At 39.3% G+C, this 16,989-nt stretch overlaps 1 protein-coding gene across 1 annotated transcript; it reads right to left on the bottom strand.

Moving 5' to 3' along the window:
• Positions 1 to 14,293: 14,293 nt before the first annotated feature.
• On the bottom strand, positions 14,294 to 16,319 carry kcne4 (potassium voltage-gated channel, Isk-related family, member 4). The gene is made up of 2 exons (XM_032590231.1): positions 16,199 to 16,319; positions 14,294 to 15,727 (listed from the first exon to the last, which is right to left on the bottom strand). The coding sequence occupies exons 1-2, from the start codon at positions 16,302 to 16,304 to the stop codon at positions 15,147 to 15,149; spliced, it is 687 nt and encodes a 228-aa protein (XP_032446122.1). The 5' UTR covers positions 16,305 to 16,319; the 3' UTR covers positions 14,294 to 15,146.
• Positions 16,320 to 16,989: the final 670 nt, after the last annotated feature.

Raw genomic sequence — 16,989 nt, 5'->3', positions numbered from 1 at the left:
TCCACTCTGAGAAATATGGTAGTGGCAGCAGGATGCTGTGGGAATGCTTTTCTTTAAAAGCATCAAAGAGAAGCTGGTTGGAGTTGATGGGATGATAGATGGAGTTAAATAAAGAACAAGCCATGGATAAAAACTTGTTTGAAGCTTCAATAGACTCGAGAATTGACCACAGCTTCACCTTTCAGCGAGAAAACAACCCTGAACATACAGCCAGAGCTACAATGACATGGTTGCCCAGCCAAAGTCCTGACCTCAAACCATTTCTGATTTAGCAGGAAGAAAACTGATGTCCTTAAATGCTCTTCAGTGCTACAGTTGATAAAAAACTGTAGCACTGATGTGTCAAAATGGGAAAGTCTGAGGGGAATGAATACTTTCTTGAGGCTCTGTTCACAGTACAGTTAACAATAATAGCTACTTTTCAAGGGCGTCAGTCACTTGCACCAAAGAGTCGTTTTCACTCCAAGCAAACACTTTTACACCTTATTTCACACCCTTTCTCGCCAGGCCTGAGGTATTATTGACAGAAGACCACTTTGTTTTGGTTTATCTGCTCCTGCTCCTCGTCCATGATGACGAATTGGTCCTTTAATTGCTGGTTGAGCTCCCCCCGTTAGCCGAGCGGTTGCTAAGTGCCCAGTGAGAGACAGGAAGGAGCATTAGGACTGCGGCTGTCTGCTGCATCCATCTGTAACATCCAGTGGGTTAGAAACACAGAGAGAGACAAAGAGGGGCGTCTGGAAGCAGAGTCAGGATGACTCATAGGTCAGATTTGCGTGAGCGAATGTGGAAAGCGCGTTCCTGTGAGCATAATGTGAAATTACATTTATGCCTGTGCACATTATGCAAAGTTGAGCGTCATTGTGAGTTTGTTTATGAGAGGAAAATAGAAAACAATAAGGCTTTTTCCTCCAGCTGTGGGATGAAAACCCTAATTAAAAAATACATTAGAGACGTTTCTCTTTGATGCAACATTAGCTTTTTAAATGTGTGTCTCTAATCTGAGTCTCTTATCGCCACCCATTGCTAAGAGTGACTTAGCAGACTTGAACGTTATGATAATGTAGCTGTGTGAATTAGACCACAAGAAAATTTACAACAGGGCCATTGCAGGACCAGCTGAGTAAATAGTGCCTGCAGCTTCCTCTCAGTTTTTCACCACTTCCTGCGGAGGTCACACACTGGATATGTGATCTTTTTGGGCCTGTTCCTCAAGCTTTCGTTTGTTTACTGTATGCTTTTAACATCACAGAAATATGGGCCTATATTGTCTTGGGTGAATAATTCTCCTGTGTCATCTGTCTTTCAACAACAATGTGTCAAACAGATTGATCCAAAATGGCCGACTTCCTGTTGGGTTTGGACCATGGCTCCAAGAAACACTTTTGTACGTCTTGGGATGTTACACCTGCACCAAATTTCATAATCCTCGACCAAATATGGCTTGAGCTGATTATTTTATGGTGGAACTTTTACAAAAATATGTTTTATGCATGTTTCGTAAAACTGTCACCATGTCCTGCAGTACAACACAAGACAGTCAGATGTCTGCAGAAATGTGGAGCTCCTGGTCAGATTTGTGGAGTGTCCAACTTACAGTTCTCCTGTCAGATTCTCCCACCTGACCTCTTGATACCTGCTGCTTCTTGTGTGTTTTTGTTTGATTAATGCTCTTTATAAGTTTCCATTTGAGCAGTACTTTGGCCATTTTCAGATAACACATTGAACAGAGCAGAGTGCAATATTCAAAGCTTGTGATATTGCTTTATAACATGAAACTCTGCTTTAAAATTAAAATCTGTCTATTGTGCTCTCTGGTCTTTATGAAGCTCTTTGTTCAATGATAACCTCTAACAAATCTTTGAAGCCTATATTCACTTCCTTCCACTTCTTAATTACGCACTTCTTTGTGTTGGTCAGTCACATAAGATCCCAATACAATAGATCATTATTTGCAACAGAACAGTGGAAGGTAGTAGGTGATATCTTTAATCATTGGCTCCTTAATCACTTCTTTCCTTGTTGCATTCACAAGCTGCACAGCTTCTATTGTACTTAATTACTTGCATTAAAAGTGTCTAAAACTACACAGGAGAAGCTAAGCTGATTAAAACAGTGACCAGAACTGAATATTACAATTCCCCTTTACTTCAACCGAACCACAAACTTTATTTTGCCCACCAAAAAAGAAGCTTATTATGATGAATAGCCTTTTCAGGAAACACTGGAACCTTTACAAAATCTATTATAGCTCATCTGGCAGAAGGACAGCAGCTCCTCTCTGCAGAAGGAAAATGATAATTAGAGTGGTGGCCCTAACCACCACTGAATGGATCAGTCTTCAATACCAAAACAAGGAAATGAAAGATGAAACACTGCATAAATCTGAGACCCTGAGTGAAAGATATCGATGGTTTGAGTTTGTGGCTCGATCAGAGAGACGAGACCTGCCACTGAACACAAGCTTTCCCCTGGAATAATAATAATTGTTATTAAATTATCATTATTTTGATAATAATTATTGATTATTATCAAAAAATAATAATGAACAATTAAAATAAACCCAAAGTATAGGAAGCTGTTTAGAGAAAAATACGTTCTGAATGGAACAAGGCGAAGATGTTATAAACTGGGTTGGTTTCTCACACAAAAGCTGACAGGTGTGGAAAAAGTACCACAACTCATAACGTGACTGTCAAACGCAGAATGTCTTTATTGCTTTTATGTTTTATCCCACTATCGCCCCTTCATGTGAAGTGTTATATAAAAGCTGTCAAGCACTTGCCTTGTCTTTCATATTAGTCAAAATAAGCTTTTTCTGTAAATACCAGGGAGAATTCGACACGGCCATGCAGCATGACAAAGAGGCTGAGAGGTCCCTAGAGTTGTGTGAAATTAGTGCCCATAAAAGATAGATGCCAAAATGGAGACATAAATAAACAATACACCAAGGCACATACTTAATCTAAGGAAATGACATTAAATTCATTCTGTCAGTTTGAATGGATATTGTTTTAAAAACCTAGCCCTGATCTGTCTGTGATGATGCTGTGCTTCTTTGTCTGTTGTTTGTTCACTGACATTCTGTAAAAAAAATATCATACAACAGTTGAACTCATCCTAAGATTAAACATGAACTCTGTTTACTAATTAGGAGACTCCTGAAGGCAATTGGTTACACAGGATTTTGATTGTGGGTGTCACAGTAAAAGAAGTCAAAAACTAATGTATATGCCAGAAATTTTATTTGTACAAACAATTAAATTCACAAATCCTTTTTCCCCCCTTGTCAATCTTGCATCGATTTGTGCACGTCTGAAAAAGGTAAGCACTGAATTCAGTAAAGATTAAAACCCACAAATTGGACACTAACCTCTGTTGACAACACAAGAAGATATTTCCTGGTCCCACCAGGACTCTTAATGAATTGAAACTGGAGGCTAAAATAAATCTGTCCTCCATATCTCTCAGCTGTCTCCTACTGAACAGAGAAGGTAGAGGAGGATCTCTGTTCAGTTGCTCATTACGTTTAGATTAAGATGTTTGTTTACAATAAAGAGAGAGTACTATCTCTTAATGTGCTTTAGAGGCACAGCATATCATGTTTGCAAGCTCTGTATTACTTTTGTTCTTTATATCAAAGTACACCATTTTGGAAGAGGTGTCAAACTAAATGAAATAATCAAATGATGTGAAAAATAAATCTGACTAATAGCATTTCTTTAGTGCCATATGAACAATTGTAAGAATTCCTGGTATGACTCTGCCCCCCTGTTGTGTTGATGCTCATCTCAGTGATTAAGTAGGTTAGCAGATGGCTGATAGAAACTTCAGCTGAGGTCCTCTGGACAACTAAGATGAGACTGAGGTGTGAAGTGGGAGGGCCACAGAATGACACAACAGTGTCTTCTTTAGAAGAGTTGAAAGAAAAGGCTTCAAAGACTCAATAGTTCAAAGAACATGTGAAGGAAAAACATTGGGGAGAAGTAATCATTTAAAAAAACAGATAAATTTGACCAGAATGGTTTGTCATAATAAGAATATAAGCTGCAGAATTACAACATGAATTTTATACAATGAGCTCTCACTTAATATTCTACAGAAACAATGTCACAACAGCTATAAATAAATAATCACTAAAGATAAGAATTTGAGCAAATATGGCGGTAAAGCTCAAGGATCCATAATACAGGCAATGAATTAATTCTTTATAACCATCCTTGCAGCTTATGTTCTGGTTGACATGTTGCTGAAGTGCAAAAGAGAAATAAAACACCTCTAATTCTTAGGCATTTATTTTAACAAGTTAAATAACAAAATAAACAAATAATAATAAAAAAAACAGCATAATTCCTTCCAAAGTAATGTCACTGAATGCATGGATAGTTTATTGACGTGAACCTTTTCCCTAGGGATGAGTCAGAAATGTGAAGATGGATGATTTTTCTGCGCCTCTAATTCTCTGACTCATCCTGTGTCTGTCTTTAAATTTAAAAACAGAGTTTCTTTTCCTCACTTACTCAACTTGTTCTCTGAACCTCATATAGGGAGAAACTATGGTTGGCTAGAAAATTAGGTACTACCCATGTTGTTACATACACCAGCCAGCAATGTATTTCTTTTGAGCATTCAGCAAGCTCAAGCAATCTTGAGCTTGCTTGTACAAGCAATCTTAACAAGGGAAGGTTGTTAGCAGTGCATACATGAGCATAATTGTCAGAGCTAAGACCCTCCTCCTGTCTCTGATTGGTTGTTTCTAACAGGGAGCGGTATATTTCTGCAGATGCCAGTAAGATCACAGGGATTAGCCAGAGAAGCTTGATTTTTTCTTTCTCTAATTATCTGTCTCATTTTCTACCGTCATGACATGGAGACAGTTTTAACAAATATCTAACAAACTATGCATATTTTTGATAGTTAACAACTGCAGTTTCATGTATGTTAAACTAAAAACAGTTCACGTGGAGGTTCAGCAATGGAGTGTCATGTCCTCTGATTACCAATAAAACCGCCACGTTTCTAAAGCAATGACTTTAAAAGTATGTTTTATCTTCCTGTAAAAAGTATGATTCCAGTAAATCGATAAAAGTCCTAATATGACTTTGATCTGATGCAGAATGTGTGCAAAATGTGAATGTTTCTTCAGTCAGTCTACCAAAAAAAAGGCACTGATAACTTTATTTTGCACATCAATGTTTGGATAGCAGATGTTATTTGAAAAGATTCAGTTGTGATAACTGATCTTTAAAAAATGACTATACAGACAAGTCAACCCTTCATGGGATTCAAATGATATTTTTCTGCCTTTTGTGGAATATTGGTTGGTAATTACACATGCAGCTTTCAACTGCACTTTTGAATCTCGGAATACAGAAATATGGACAGTAAAAGACTTCCTTTCTCTTCACGGGTTGAAAGCAAGTTTCCTGTGTCACATACTGGCACACATAGTACTACTGGTGTGCTCAAATTGTGACTCAGACTCTTGACACATCACCCCAGACAGCCACAGGATCAGTCTGAAACTGCAGCACGAGAACCACTTTCTTGTTTACAGCAGTTGTGTTTACCAGCAGCATCGACCGTGTCCGGCTATCATAAATGTAATAATGGGATTTGGTGTGTGGTTGCCATGGAGACACGTCTATAGGGACAAGCTATTTGAGAGCAATTAGCCTGTAGAGCTCCATTCACAGAACAGGTGTGTTTAAGCAGTCCTGTTTTTCTCCCGCCCGTGTTTGTGTGTCTCGCCGCGGTGTGTGACGCCCGTCTTGTTCCAGCAAGACAAATAAAGAGACATTTTACAAGTTCACAGTCGCTCACGACGATGTTGACTGGTGGAGATCTGGGCACAACCTGGCAGGAGTATGCAACACCTCCCACAGACTAAATGAAGAGTCACTCACGGTGTGAAGCGGCGAGCTTTTTCAGACCTGAACTCCCCACGCCTGGTCCGGCGTCTCATGTGTCACCATGTCCACACACTCGTAATATCTCCTGTAAGTCACAATCCTCTGACAGGACCAGTTCGTTGAGTGGGTGAGATGATATTATTTCAGAAAGGTTCTCATTATTTTAAAAGGGTCTGTGGCAAAAAAAAAAAAAGAAAGTCAGATATGTGTTTTCTTACTCACTTTAGAGAAAAGTATAAAAGTGGGTTTTATTGTACATGTGAGGAAGCTGCAGCCCCAGCAGCTCCAGTACATGAATATTTTAAGTTCTGCCTAATTAAGAGACTTTGCTGCCCTCCACTAACATCTATCCTGGGAGGTTGTTTCACTTTCTGTTTCATTCTTTATTATGATGGGCGGAAATCACAAATCTATAAGATAAACTACTCACAAAGATTTAAGAATATTCGGCTTTTAAATTTTAGGGTGAACCTATTGTTATTTTTTTGAAACTTTTAAATTCACTTGTCCAACTGTTTAATGTTTCAGTACTTTTTCTCTAATGAGTTTTGACAGAGTTTGATCCATGGTTAATGTGCCACAGATGTTTTTTTTTCTTTTTTGGAACATAGTTATTTTTATAATGCATCATTTCTGCACTGATTAAATGTATTCAAATAAAAGTATGCCACCTCAATAAAAGAATAACTTGTTTTCAAGGTTTTTGCACATGCTTACTAAGATTGCCGATAAACATGAAGCACTGTACCGAGCCCTCTTTGTTTTGTGTTTTTCTTACGAAACAAGTAAAAAGTAAACACAATTGAAAATAAAGTTAATAATCAGAAGAAACACATCATTACATCATAACTGACCTGGTTGCTGAAATGTGTTCCTTTGAAATCAAACGCCGTAGCTTTGTATGGAAATCAGCATAAAAGAAATATTCATTGGACTGTTTTTGAACCTATGTTGTGAAGTTAGAGTTTTGTGCTGTGTAGCTGTGATTCTAATGCTACCAGGTTAGGTGGTTTATATACTGTATGTGACAAGATGCCATTTATTTACCCAGAGATCTTATCAGAAAAATAGTTGAGGTGCCTTCCTCAAGTCATTCTGGTAATGACGCAGCTAAATCTGAACCTCTCTCAAGAAAAGCCTTTGGAGGGTAAGGAGGATGACGAGCATTTTTATGTTTCCTGTGAACATTAGTGAAATTAATTAACTGAATGGCTTGAATGTTCAAGTTGGCAACGGCCACAGTTCTTCGTCTCTAAACGCAGTCACTGTGAATTCATCTTCGTTTCTGTCTTTTCCAACTTGTTGTTTTAAAGCTAAGGTTCATCTCTTCCTCTACTTTTAGCAGTGATTCTTCCAGACAAGCTGTACAGATGCAAATTAGCTTTTGGCTTACGTTTCCATAGTAACACTTATTAGGTAAAGGCTTGACTCCAGAGTGTTTGAGCAGAAGAAAAAGAAAAAAAAACTTTCCACACTGAAAAAAACATGTTAGTTGGGATGGAAGAAGAGCCAACAATCGGGCCAATTTTCTGCTTCTATTGTTGGTGATGACAGATTGTGTGAGTGTGTTTACTGACTGACTGTTGACAAGATGTGTCCGACACCCAACTGGTAACAACCGTGGAATAACAGGAAATGCTGGAAGAAAGCCTCGTGATAACAGCACAGGGGTTGCAACAGAAATAATTATTGGAATCTGGCACTTTATACAAGCAACATATAATGAGAAGCTGCTGGAGATCAGATACTAATGGTCTCTGAGATGAAGCTGAAAAAGGTCTGAATCAATATCAGAACACAGAAGAAAGTTGTGTTTTTGTATTAAGCTTCAGCAGAGTTTGATTGTATCTCTAACTCATTTTCTGCTTGTTTGATTCTTGAGTCTGGATTATTATAAAATAGAATATTAGATATGCAGTTACAAAACATCCCTCTTCTGCTGTTAACATTTTACTTTTCATCACCATACAAAGTACTTCTGTCATGTTCCATGTTTTTCTGTGTGTTTATTTTGAGTTTCTGTCTCCCTTTGATTACTCCCAGGTGTTTCTCGTTCCCTAATTACCTCCTGTGTATTTAGTCTCACCTGTGTCTCTGTGTTTTGTCGGGTCCCCGTCGCTTGTTACGTCTTTCCGTTTGCCGGTTCATTTGCCACGCGTATATTCTGTTGCTACCGGTGTGAGCCCGGCTTGCACTCAGCCGTGCCGCCAGAATCTTGTGGACTGTTTGGAACATTATTTATTATTAAAACAACCATCTCTCTTACCTGGGTCTCCTGGCGTTCTACCTCACCACTCATCCACCACACCTTATGACAACTTCTAAATCAGTTCTTCTGTTTCTTTTCTGTTTATGCTCTTCTCAAATCCCCAGTTGGTCATTGTTTATGTACTTGTACCTGTACTGAGCCAGGTTCTGCTGGAGGTTTCTTCCTGTTAAAGAGGAGTTTTCCTCTCCACTGTCATCACATACTTGCACAGAAAGACAGATTGATGTAAAGTCAATGCAAACGATTGCATGCTTGTCCAGGAAAAGTGATTGTTTCAAGTCAGTGAATTGATACAATCTGCTGGGTTTACTTGGACAGAAAACTTTTTGTTTAAATAATAAACCAAGCTTATTGTGTTGTTTGATGATTAGGTTCAATTGGAATGTATGTGTGATTGAAATGAAATTACTTGTTTGTAAAATTTTTATTACTCTGATTTTCAGACATGAAAATGCTTTGAACTAAACCAGTTCACTGAAATTCTATGCTTAGAGCCATCAAGAGCGATGGATGATGTTTCTCCCACTCTGAGTTTATTTTTTGCTTAGAACAATGATCTGTTAGGTCGCTGGAAAAGACCATTGTAGGAGTTGACCTTCTAAAATATTACCTCAATGCATAGAGCCACCTTGTTTTTCAGAGATGTGAAGTGCTAATTCTTGGGGCTTTATTGTCGAACTTGGTTTCATCTGAACTGAATGCCTCCTTCCACATGTTTGTTGTGTCACTTTCATGGCTTGTGGCAAACTACAAAAACTACTTGTCATAGTTTGAGTTTCTAGATTTGTCTAGAGCAAAACTATTTATCTTGCAGACAAGTCAAGGATTCTCCGTCCTGAGCTGTGGATCTCTGCAGCTCCTCCAGAGTTACCATGGGCTTCATGGTTGCCTGTCTGATTGCTCTCCCTAAAACAATAACCTGCTATTACAGGCCCAGCCTTTCCCGAGGGGGCAGTAGAGAGCAACGTGCAGGTGGTGGAAGGAGGAAGAAGAAGAGCGAGAAAAGTGTCCGGTTGTTGTGAGGAGCTCAGTGTGTTAGTTTCAGGGAAGCTAGCTGTCCAGTACGTTGTACTTGTTCATCCTGCCAAAAGAGGAACAAAGTTCGTAAAGCATTCATCGGCCTCCTCCTTGTTTTTGCCCGCCAGCGGAGCGGAACCGATACGAGCTTGTTTACCAGAGACACGTGACCACATATCCACCTCCTTTTCATACAGGCCTTTAACATACCTGCCATTTTGGGTGGATGGCCATGTTTTAGTAAGTTTGCAGATGGAACTTTCTCCTTGACATGTCTGCTGTGTTCTTGATTTTTTATGGTACCATTTGTTCTCTAATGTCTTGTGAGAACAACTGGATTAATAAAGAATGCTGTTCTCTACATTTTAAAGGCAGTTGACTGCACCTGGATTACATTTATGGGTGTCAGAGTAAAAAGAGAAAAATCCAGATGCTTGCCACACTTTTAAGATTTTTATTTATCAACATTTTTGAAAAGGATTTTTGAAATCTTTGTTCTTTTTCTCCTGATCAGACTCTGCTTTGTGTTAATCTATCACACAAAATCCCAATAATAAAACTCATTAGAATTTGCGCTTGTAAAGTGACAAATGTGAAAAAGATCAAGGAGCACAAGCACTTTTGTAAGGCACAGTGGCTGCTTATATGTTTATTGGATCATCAATATTACAGAGACAGATTGCTGGAACTCCTCTCTTATTAAAACCCCATGTGACATGAAGATGTCAAATGAAACATAGGAGAGGGGAAGACAGGAGGGTGTGAGGATGAATACAGGCAGATAGATGGTGGTTTTTGACATGACTCATTTCCACATTCATTTGTGTGTGCGTGTGTGTGTGTGTGTGTTATCCCTGAGGCTGCACACAGAGCCCACCACTGACTCCCACAGGGGGACATTAATGACAAACATCCTGCTCCACGGTGAAAGAGATGCTCCATGCATCGCATTTACTCCTCACTCCGCTCCCCGCTCCAACACATCTGCACTTACCCTGCTCCCATTTCACAGCAGAACAGAACAAAGCGACGCGAAAGCATTTTTCATGCTCTTCGCAAACAACACAGCGGTATATCCTCTTCAGCTTCCTCGTTGATAACAAATGAATGGTTCTCAGTGTGATTTGCTGTACTTCTTGCTTGTAAATTATTCAGGGTTGGGTGTTTATGTTGTGTAGGAGATTAGATTTAAAGTGCGTCAACAAGCCTGTATCTGTGTCAATTTGTCTGGTAGATTGGAAGAAAACGTCTTCCTCTGATGCTCGTCTTGTTAGAGTCATTCCCATTTATTTAATCCCTGTGGGTAGCAAAGCAACAGTTGACCTATATAAGCCTTCATGTTGAAAAGAGGATGTTTTCCTTAAGGACTCTGTGCAATAAACATGTAATTAACATGTTATATAGATAGATAGATAGATAGATAGATAGATAGATAGATAGATAGATAGATAGATAGATAGATAGATAGATAGATAGATAGATAGATAGATAGATAGATAGATAGATAGATAGATAGATAGATAGATAGAAAAAATTTATAATCCTTTTCCACAAAGAATAAGATTAATTTTTTTTTACCAGGGTTTCTTCCAGTGTATTATAAGCCTGGCGGGCCACCAGGCTTTACCTGTGCCCCCACCAGGCTAAGCATTGCTTATGTTTACAAAATAAGCAATGCAATGCGATGCTTATTCTAGTCTTTTCAAAATGTTTGCATTTTTAAAGATTTTATAGTTGGTGTTTTTCCAATCTTTTAATAACACATACTTGTCAAGTGGTATTTTCAAATGTCCTGTCAACTTTAAACATTTTTTAACTCAAAAAGAAGATGAGCTGCTGGATTAATGACTGCCCTATCGCCCCAACCAGCACTAGGGCTAAAAATTTAGCGAGTTTTCTGGGGGAAACCTTGTTTACCATTTTTGTACAGGTACATTTGTGAGGTCAGACACTGATGTTGGATAAAAGGTCTGGTTCACATTCTCTACTCTGACTAATCCCACAAGGTTCATTGTTTTTTAAAGGCTCCCCATTAGTCTCTGCCCATTAGAGACTGTTCTTGCAGGGGTCCACATCAACGTTATTGTAAAAATAATTTACAAACATTCTTAAAAAGACATTAAGGTATTTCTTAAAACACAAAGTTAAATTAAACACAAAATTTAAATCAACTGCTTCAATAACTTTAAAACATTAATAACTTACAAACATGGGTCGGTATGGGTCGCGTTCAGGACTCTGTGCTGTACATTCAAGTTCCTCCACACTAAGCCAACTTAGCTGTGTTTTTATCTTGTTTTGTGCACGTTGTTTTGTTGGAACAGAAAAAGACAATCCCCAAACGCTTTTCGCATAGTCTGGACCAAAACGTGTCCAAAATGTCTTAGCCTGCTGAAGCATTAGGATTTGTTTTCATTTGAGCTACAGCAGCTAACACACAGGCCCACAATACAATTCCCTCACAACCAAGCTTTAAACATGACACAGTGCAGTCAGGCAAGTGTCATTCTCTTGGTAACTGCAAAACCCAGATTCATCCATGATTGGTCAAACCAAAGAATATTTCTCAGTTGCCCTACAGTCCTGTAGCAGCATGCTTTCACTGCAGCCCATGCATTCACCAGCTCGGCCATCCTACGGAGCTCTTTAAACACAGTTCAAAACTAATCAGAAGCTGACAACTTGGCAGAAACTCAGAGCCTTAAACGCCTCAGCGTCTGCTGACATCCTTCTGTGATTGGCCTAATACTTTGTGGATGAGTTGTTCTCCTTTCCATACCTGACTGTGGAATATTTAGTTGAGAGGATATTTCACCACAGGAATTATTCTTTATAACTTATTTATAGAAGCAGTCTGCATGCCAAGCTGTTGGTTGGAAGTCATTTGAAGACCAGAACTGAATTCCAGGGGTGTGCGAGTGAAAATTTTAGGTACTTGGTATTGGTGCTCAATGGCTACGTTATCATTTAACATTTAAACACAGGACATGAAGAGAATAAGACTGTATCATCCCAGGTCACTCAGGGCAACAGTTTTTCAATTCTTACTTCTTACAAGAAGTTTTTCAATTCTTCTTGTAGTCAGAACAAAGGATAGAATGTTATAGCGCATTCTGGAAATCTCTACCTCAACAGTCAGTTTAGAGCTGAGAATGGCAGAAAGTCTGATGGATTCACATCTTGATCTTAGTAATCATTCTTATCTAATTCCAAATACACAGGCTTGCTTGGAAGCCGGTAACTATTTAATGTTCTCAGTATTTTATGTATTCAAACACTAGAGCTGTTTCTTCATAAATAAATGTCTTTCTCTATGGTGTTAAAGGTATAATTAGTATTGATTTATCAATATACAAAATGTCAGAAGTGCAAATAAACAACCTACTGTATTTCTGCAACCTTGACAACAGTTTAAGTGCTGCAAAATCAAGTGTTATGGGTGGATCTACACATCGGTTCCAGGAAGTGATCCTGCTGAATTTTATGACTTGGAACTGGGAATTTCAGATTTCTGAGGTAACAACGGATCTCACTTCCCAAATCCAAGTTGGATGTCCAGAGGCAGACTGTTCAGAATGTAAAGTAAATGGCCATCATGAGTTTCTGTACTGAGAGACAAGGTGGCGAAATGGGAAGTTTTCACATTTTGTCACATTACATCCACTAACTTCAGTATAATTTTTCAGTCAACTGTTTTTACAAATGCAAATGTGCAAAGTGTGACATGCTTTTGCATTCAGCTCTCTGATTCAATGTGTTGCAGAATCACATTTCACTGTGATTACAGCTGCATGATGTCCCAAAGGTCTCTACTAGTCTTGAGCATCTAACAGAGAGCAACATTTTGCAAATAAAATTCAGTCAGATTATATGTGTCTGAAGGTCAATTTTCAATTCTTTGCACATATTTAATTGGATTAAGGTCTAGACTTTGATTAGACTATTTTTAACACATGCGTATGCTAGGATTTAAACTATTCCATTGTTGGTCTGGTTGCGAGGACTGAAGGTCAAGCCATTTTAGCCATTCTTAACTCTGATAGGCAAAGTGTGTATCGAGTTCAATGAATTACCTCAAACAGCAAATAAACACCAGCTGGGAGTGTCCTCTTCTTCAGCAGCTTCAAAGCCAAATTTCCTCCTTTCTTCAGACCCTTCTGTTGCATTTCCTATTTAGTCCAGCTCTCTCGTGTCTCAAAGAAACCGAGCTCTATCAAAGTTGGACAAGCGAGGAGTGCTGAAGTAAAGCCCATTAACATTGTTCACGCCAAAGCCCTGGAAGCTCATTAACTAAAGTCACACAGATTTTTATGGTGTAAAGTGACTGAAACGAGTGAAGACACGAGTCGTACACCCTCGTGAATTCCCAGACAGGCTGTTGCAGACACCGCTGGGATTGTGGGGGTTACTACGCTGTCAATACATGTACGTCACAAAGTCTGTGCATGTGTTCCCAGAAGCCATTAATGTCATCGATGATGGTGCGGCGAACTGTCGTTTCAGTGGTTTGTGGGAATGAGAGCCTGCAGCACTGCTGATAGACTATGTTTTTGTATACATGTGTGTGTGTGTGTTAGAGAATGACAGAGAGAGCGAGAAAGAGAAAAGCGTGTGAGGCAGGGCTGAGTCTTTCAGATGGGAAAAAATGTAAAAGATTGAACATCAATAAAAGGAATCCTGAAGCTGCCTGTTGGCAACCTGTCTCTTTTCAGACAGGATGGAAGCTGATTAGAAGTGAAAAGGAAAACGTGTTGGTGAATCACAGCTGTGGTCTGCTGGGTTTGCATCAAATCAACATGTTCTAATAGAGACTGATGAGTTTCTAAATGCTGTTCAAGATCTCCTAAGGTTCGTTTATTTTTATAAACTAAAAGGCAAGTACAAGATGAAGTACTTGAGACGATCTGATTTGTGAATAGAGTCAGTCCACTAAGTAACAGAACATTCCTGGGTTATTTTAATGATTAAGCAGATTTCTAATTTTGTCTCCCATTCATTTGCCTATTTCTAAGCAACTACAAAATGCCTATCCACACTGCCCTCTACTGGTGAAGCAACAAAGTTAAATTCAAATAAAGGAACAAAGAGAAACTGCTTCCATTTCAAACACATTTATTGTTTCCATGAACACTCCAAATGTCTCCATTTTAAATTAAAACTGTAGAAGTGACAAACACAAACATTTATATATCCTACAGTGCGTTGCGTTAATCAAGTAAACCTAATCTAGTGCTTGTTTGTGAACAGATATTTGTCCACCATGAAGCTACAACAGACTCATTTCATTTCGGACAGAACTTTCAAGTGGGTTCCAGGTATGTTTCAGTACTTGAGACCTGTGTCGGCCGGAACAGGTCAAGTTCTGCTCAAGAACAAAACACAAAACCAGTCTTCCATCCAAGCCTCCTGCAGGATGAGTCATCAGCCCAAACCAGTGAGGTGGCAGCAGCAGGGAGGGGTGAGGGGTTTTAACAGCAAGGAGGGAGGCACCGCAAAAACAGCCCATCATTCACACACTAAAATATTAACTAGTCAAAAAGAACTGCCTTTAATATCTAACAAAAAACTGGTATATTGTCCATTGCATGTTATTCTGCTTTTTGACTGAGTTGGAAAATTGCAGCTGATATGACCTGTGTGTGTTAAGGTGTGGCGTTGTGCTGAACTTGTCATAAGGCTGAAAGCAGCAATTGACGTTTTACATGCAAAAATAGAAGAAAAAAAAGAAAAAGAAAATGTGGATCTGTGATCTAGACCCTCGTCGTTTCTCTCCCATATGGCACGGATGATGATTTGAGTTTCACTAACAAAATTAGGACTTCACAGCTGCCCACTGTCCTCTTTAGGGTCCCAATAATAACGCATTTGAGGCCATTTTGATTTTCCCTCATGTCGTCTTTTCTCCATCTTTTGTCCTGCAGTTGAATCTGAGTTTTCGGATCTAAAGTTCAGCCTGAATCGTCTCCGCTGTGCTCCGCTTGTGCTGCCTTCAGGTTCGCCTCCGGCTCCTCCGCCGCGCCGCTGTCGGCCTCCTCCTCCTCTATGGTCAGGCGCGTATCTGCGGAGGAGCACAGGGAGCTGACGCTGCTCTGCTCCTCGCATAGCGCGCAAGCCAGCGGAGACGGCAGAAAGCCCTCGTGGCGGAGGGCTCCGGAGTGGTTGCCGTGGTTACCGCAGAACGGCAGGGAAACCTGCATGGCCCGCAGCCCCGAGACGGTGGCCGGGAAGGGGACGCTAGGCTTCTTGGGCAGAGCCCCCCACTCCCTCTGCTCCTCCTCGTGCACCAGGCGCGTGAAGATGTTGATCCTCCTCTTCTCCTTCCTCTTGGAGCGAAAGTAGCCCAGCATGATACCGCAGAGGAACACTCCATAGAAAGACATGACTATCAGTATGTAGAGGTATGCGTTCCCGTCGCCTTCTCTGGCGGCCTGGGACTCCACCGCACTCACGGCGTACGAGAAGAGGCGCTCTGACGCTGCTGTAGAGTTTTCCAGGCGATCCATTTCTTTGAGTAGTTCGCGGTGAAAGCCTATAAAAGACAGAAGAAGATGCACAGAATGGACAAAAGTAAATAAATAGTGTTTATTAATCTATAAATTTTTTTTGACACCATTACCATCATTTACGCGCGTTTTACGCACGGACATTAACTTCCAATTGGCTGTTTTGTATGCATTGTATGCAAATATATACAGGCAGACTTTATATAATTGTTTTGTTTGAATTGATTGTGCAACTCAAATTGAAATGCATGTTTGATCAAATCCAAATAAAAAAAATTTAATTAAAATGATCGTTGCATCTTTTCATATGTAAATTCAGTTAATTAAGCCTGATTAAATATGGATGTTTATTCTATTTAATTTAACTTGAAGTGTTTCCACTTTTTTCTTTTCTCCAGATCGATTTTCAGCTATTTATAAAAGTTTTAAAAAGTTTATCCAAACTGTAGAGAAAAAAAACTGAAAAAAGTTACAAGAAAAACAACAAATGAACTCACCGAGCTGCGGATCCGTATCTGATGTGAGACTCTGCTGTCCCCGCTGAGGTTTGGACAGAACTCTGACCCACATGAAGTTATTTATGCAAAGTCCTTTTAGCGTCATCAGGAATCACATGGCCTGGTCCGATTGTAAGATGAACCCTGAGCAGACCCACTAAGGAATCATAGGGGTTTAAAAAAAAAAAAAAAAAAAAAATCAAAGCACAACTTTAAGAGTATTCACATCACTTGGGGATTCTTATAAAACTGAGCTCATACAAGCATCAGATTCTTACTGAAGAAATCTCCAGAGTCCAGAAGAAAGTAGTCCACAGGGGCTGTAATGGAAAAATATTTTTACAGAGTAATGGAAGTGCTTTGAAGCCGATCCTAAAAAGTGTTCACACCCCTGAAGCTTGTCACATTCTGTTACAAGGAAAAAGTTCAACATAGTTTATTTTGATAGACTAACTCTCAGTAATGCATAATTTTAAGCCAGAAAAATGTGTAAAAATATTTTTGCAACTAAAAAAGTGAAAAGTGATCTAGTAATCATTACTTTCTAGGAACTCATTTTGCTGTGTTTACAGTCTTTAAATGTGTCTCCAGCTTGACTTATCTGGACACTGAACCTCCCAGTTTCCAAAAAAGTAATCATGCAACTCAATGACAGAACCTAAAAAACCAGGAGATTTGACATCTTGCTTAAGTAAAAGTAAATCACTGACAAAAGTAAAATTTCAATTGAAATGTAACTCAGCAGAAACCTACCGCAGAAGGTGATTGCTAATGAAGCAATTACCATTACC

Source organism: Xiphophorus hellerii, chromosome 18 (assembly GCF_003331165.1).
Source record: "Xiphophorus hellerii strain 12219 chromosome 18, Xiphophorus_hellerii-4.1, whole genome shotgun sequence".
NCBI classification, from domain to species: Eukaryota; Metazoa; Chordata; class Actinopteri; order Cyprinodontiformes; family Poeciliidae; genus Xiphophorus; species Xiphophorus hellerii.
The sequence above is the reverse complement of the archived record's forward strand: the minus strand, read 5'-3'. Positions and strand labels throughout refer to the sequence as shown.

Excerpts from the sequence above, each read along its gene's own strand:
- kcne4 (XM_032590231.1), bottom strand. The coding sequence starts at position 16,304 with ATGACGCTAAAAGGACTTTGCATAAATAACTTCATGTGGGTCAGAGTT. Across the intron at positions 15,728-16,198 it reads AGATACGGATCCGCAGCTCG|GCTTTCACCGCGAACTACTC; the intron begins GTGAGTTCATTT and ends TGTCTTTTATAG.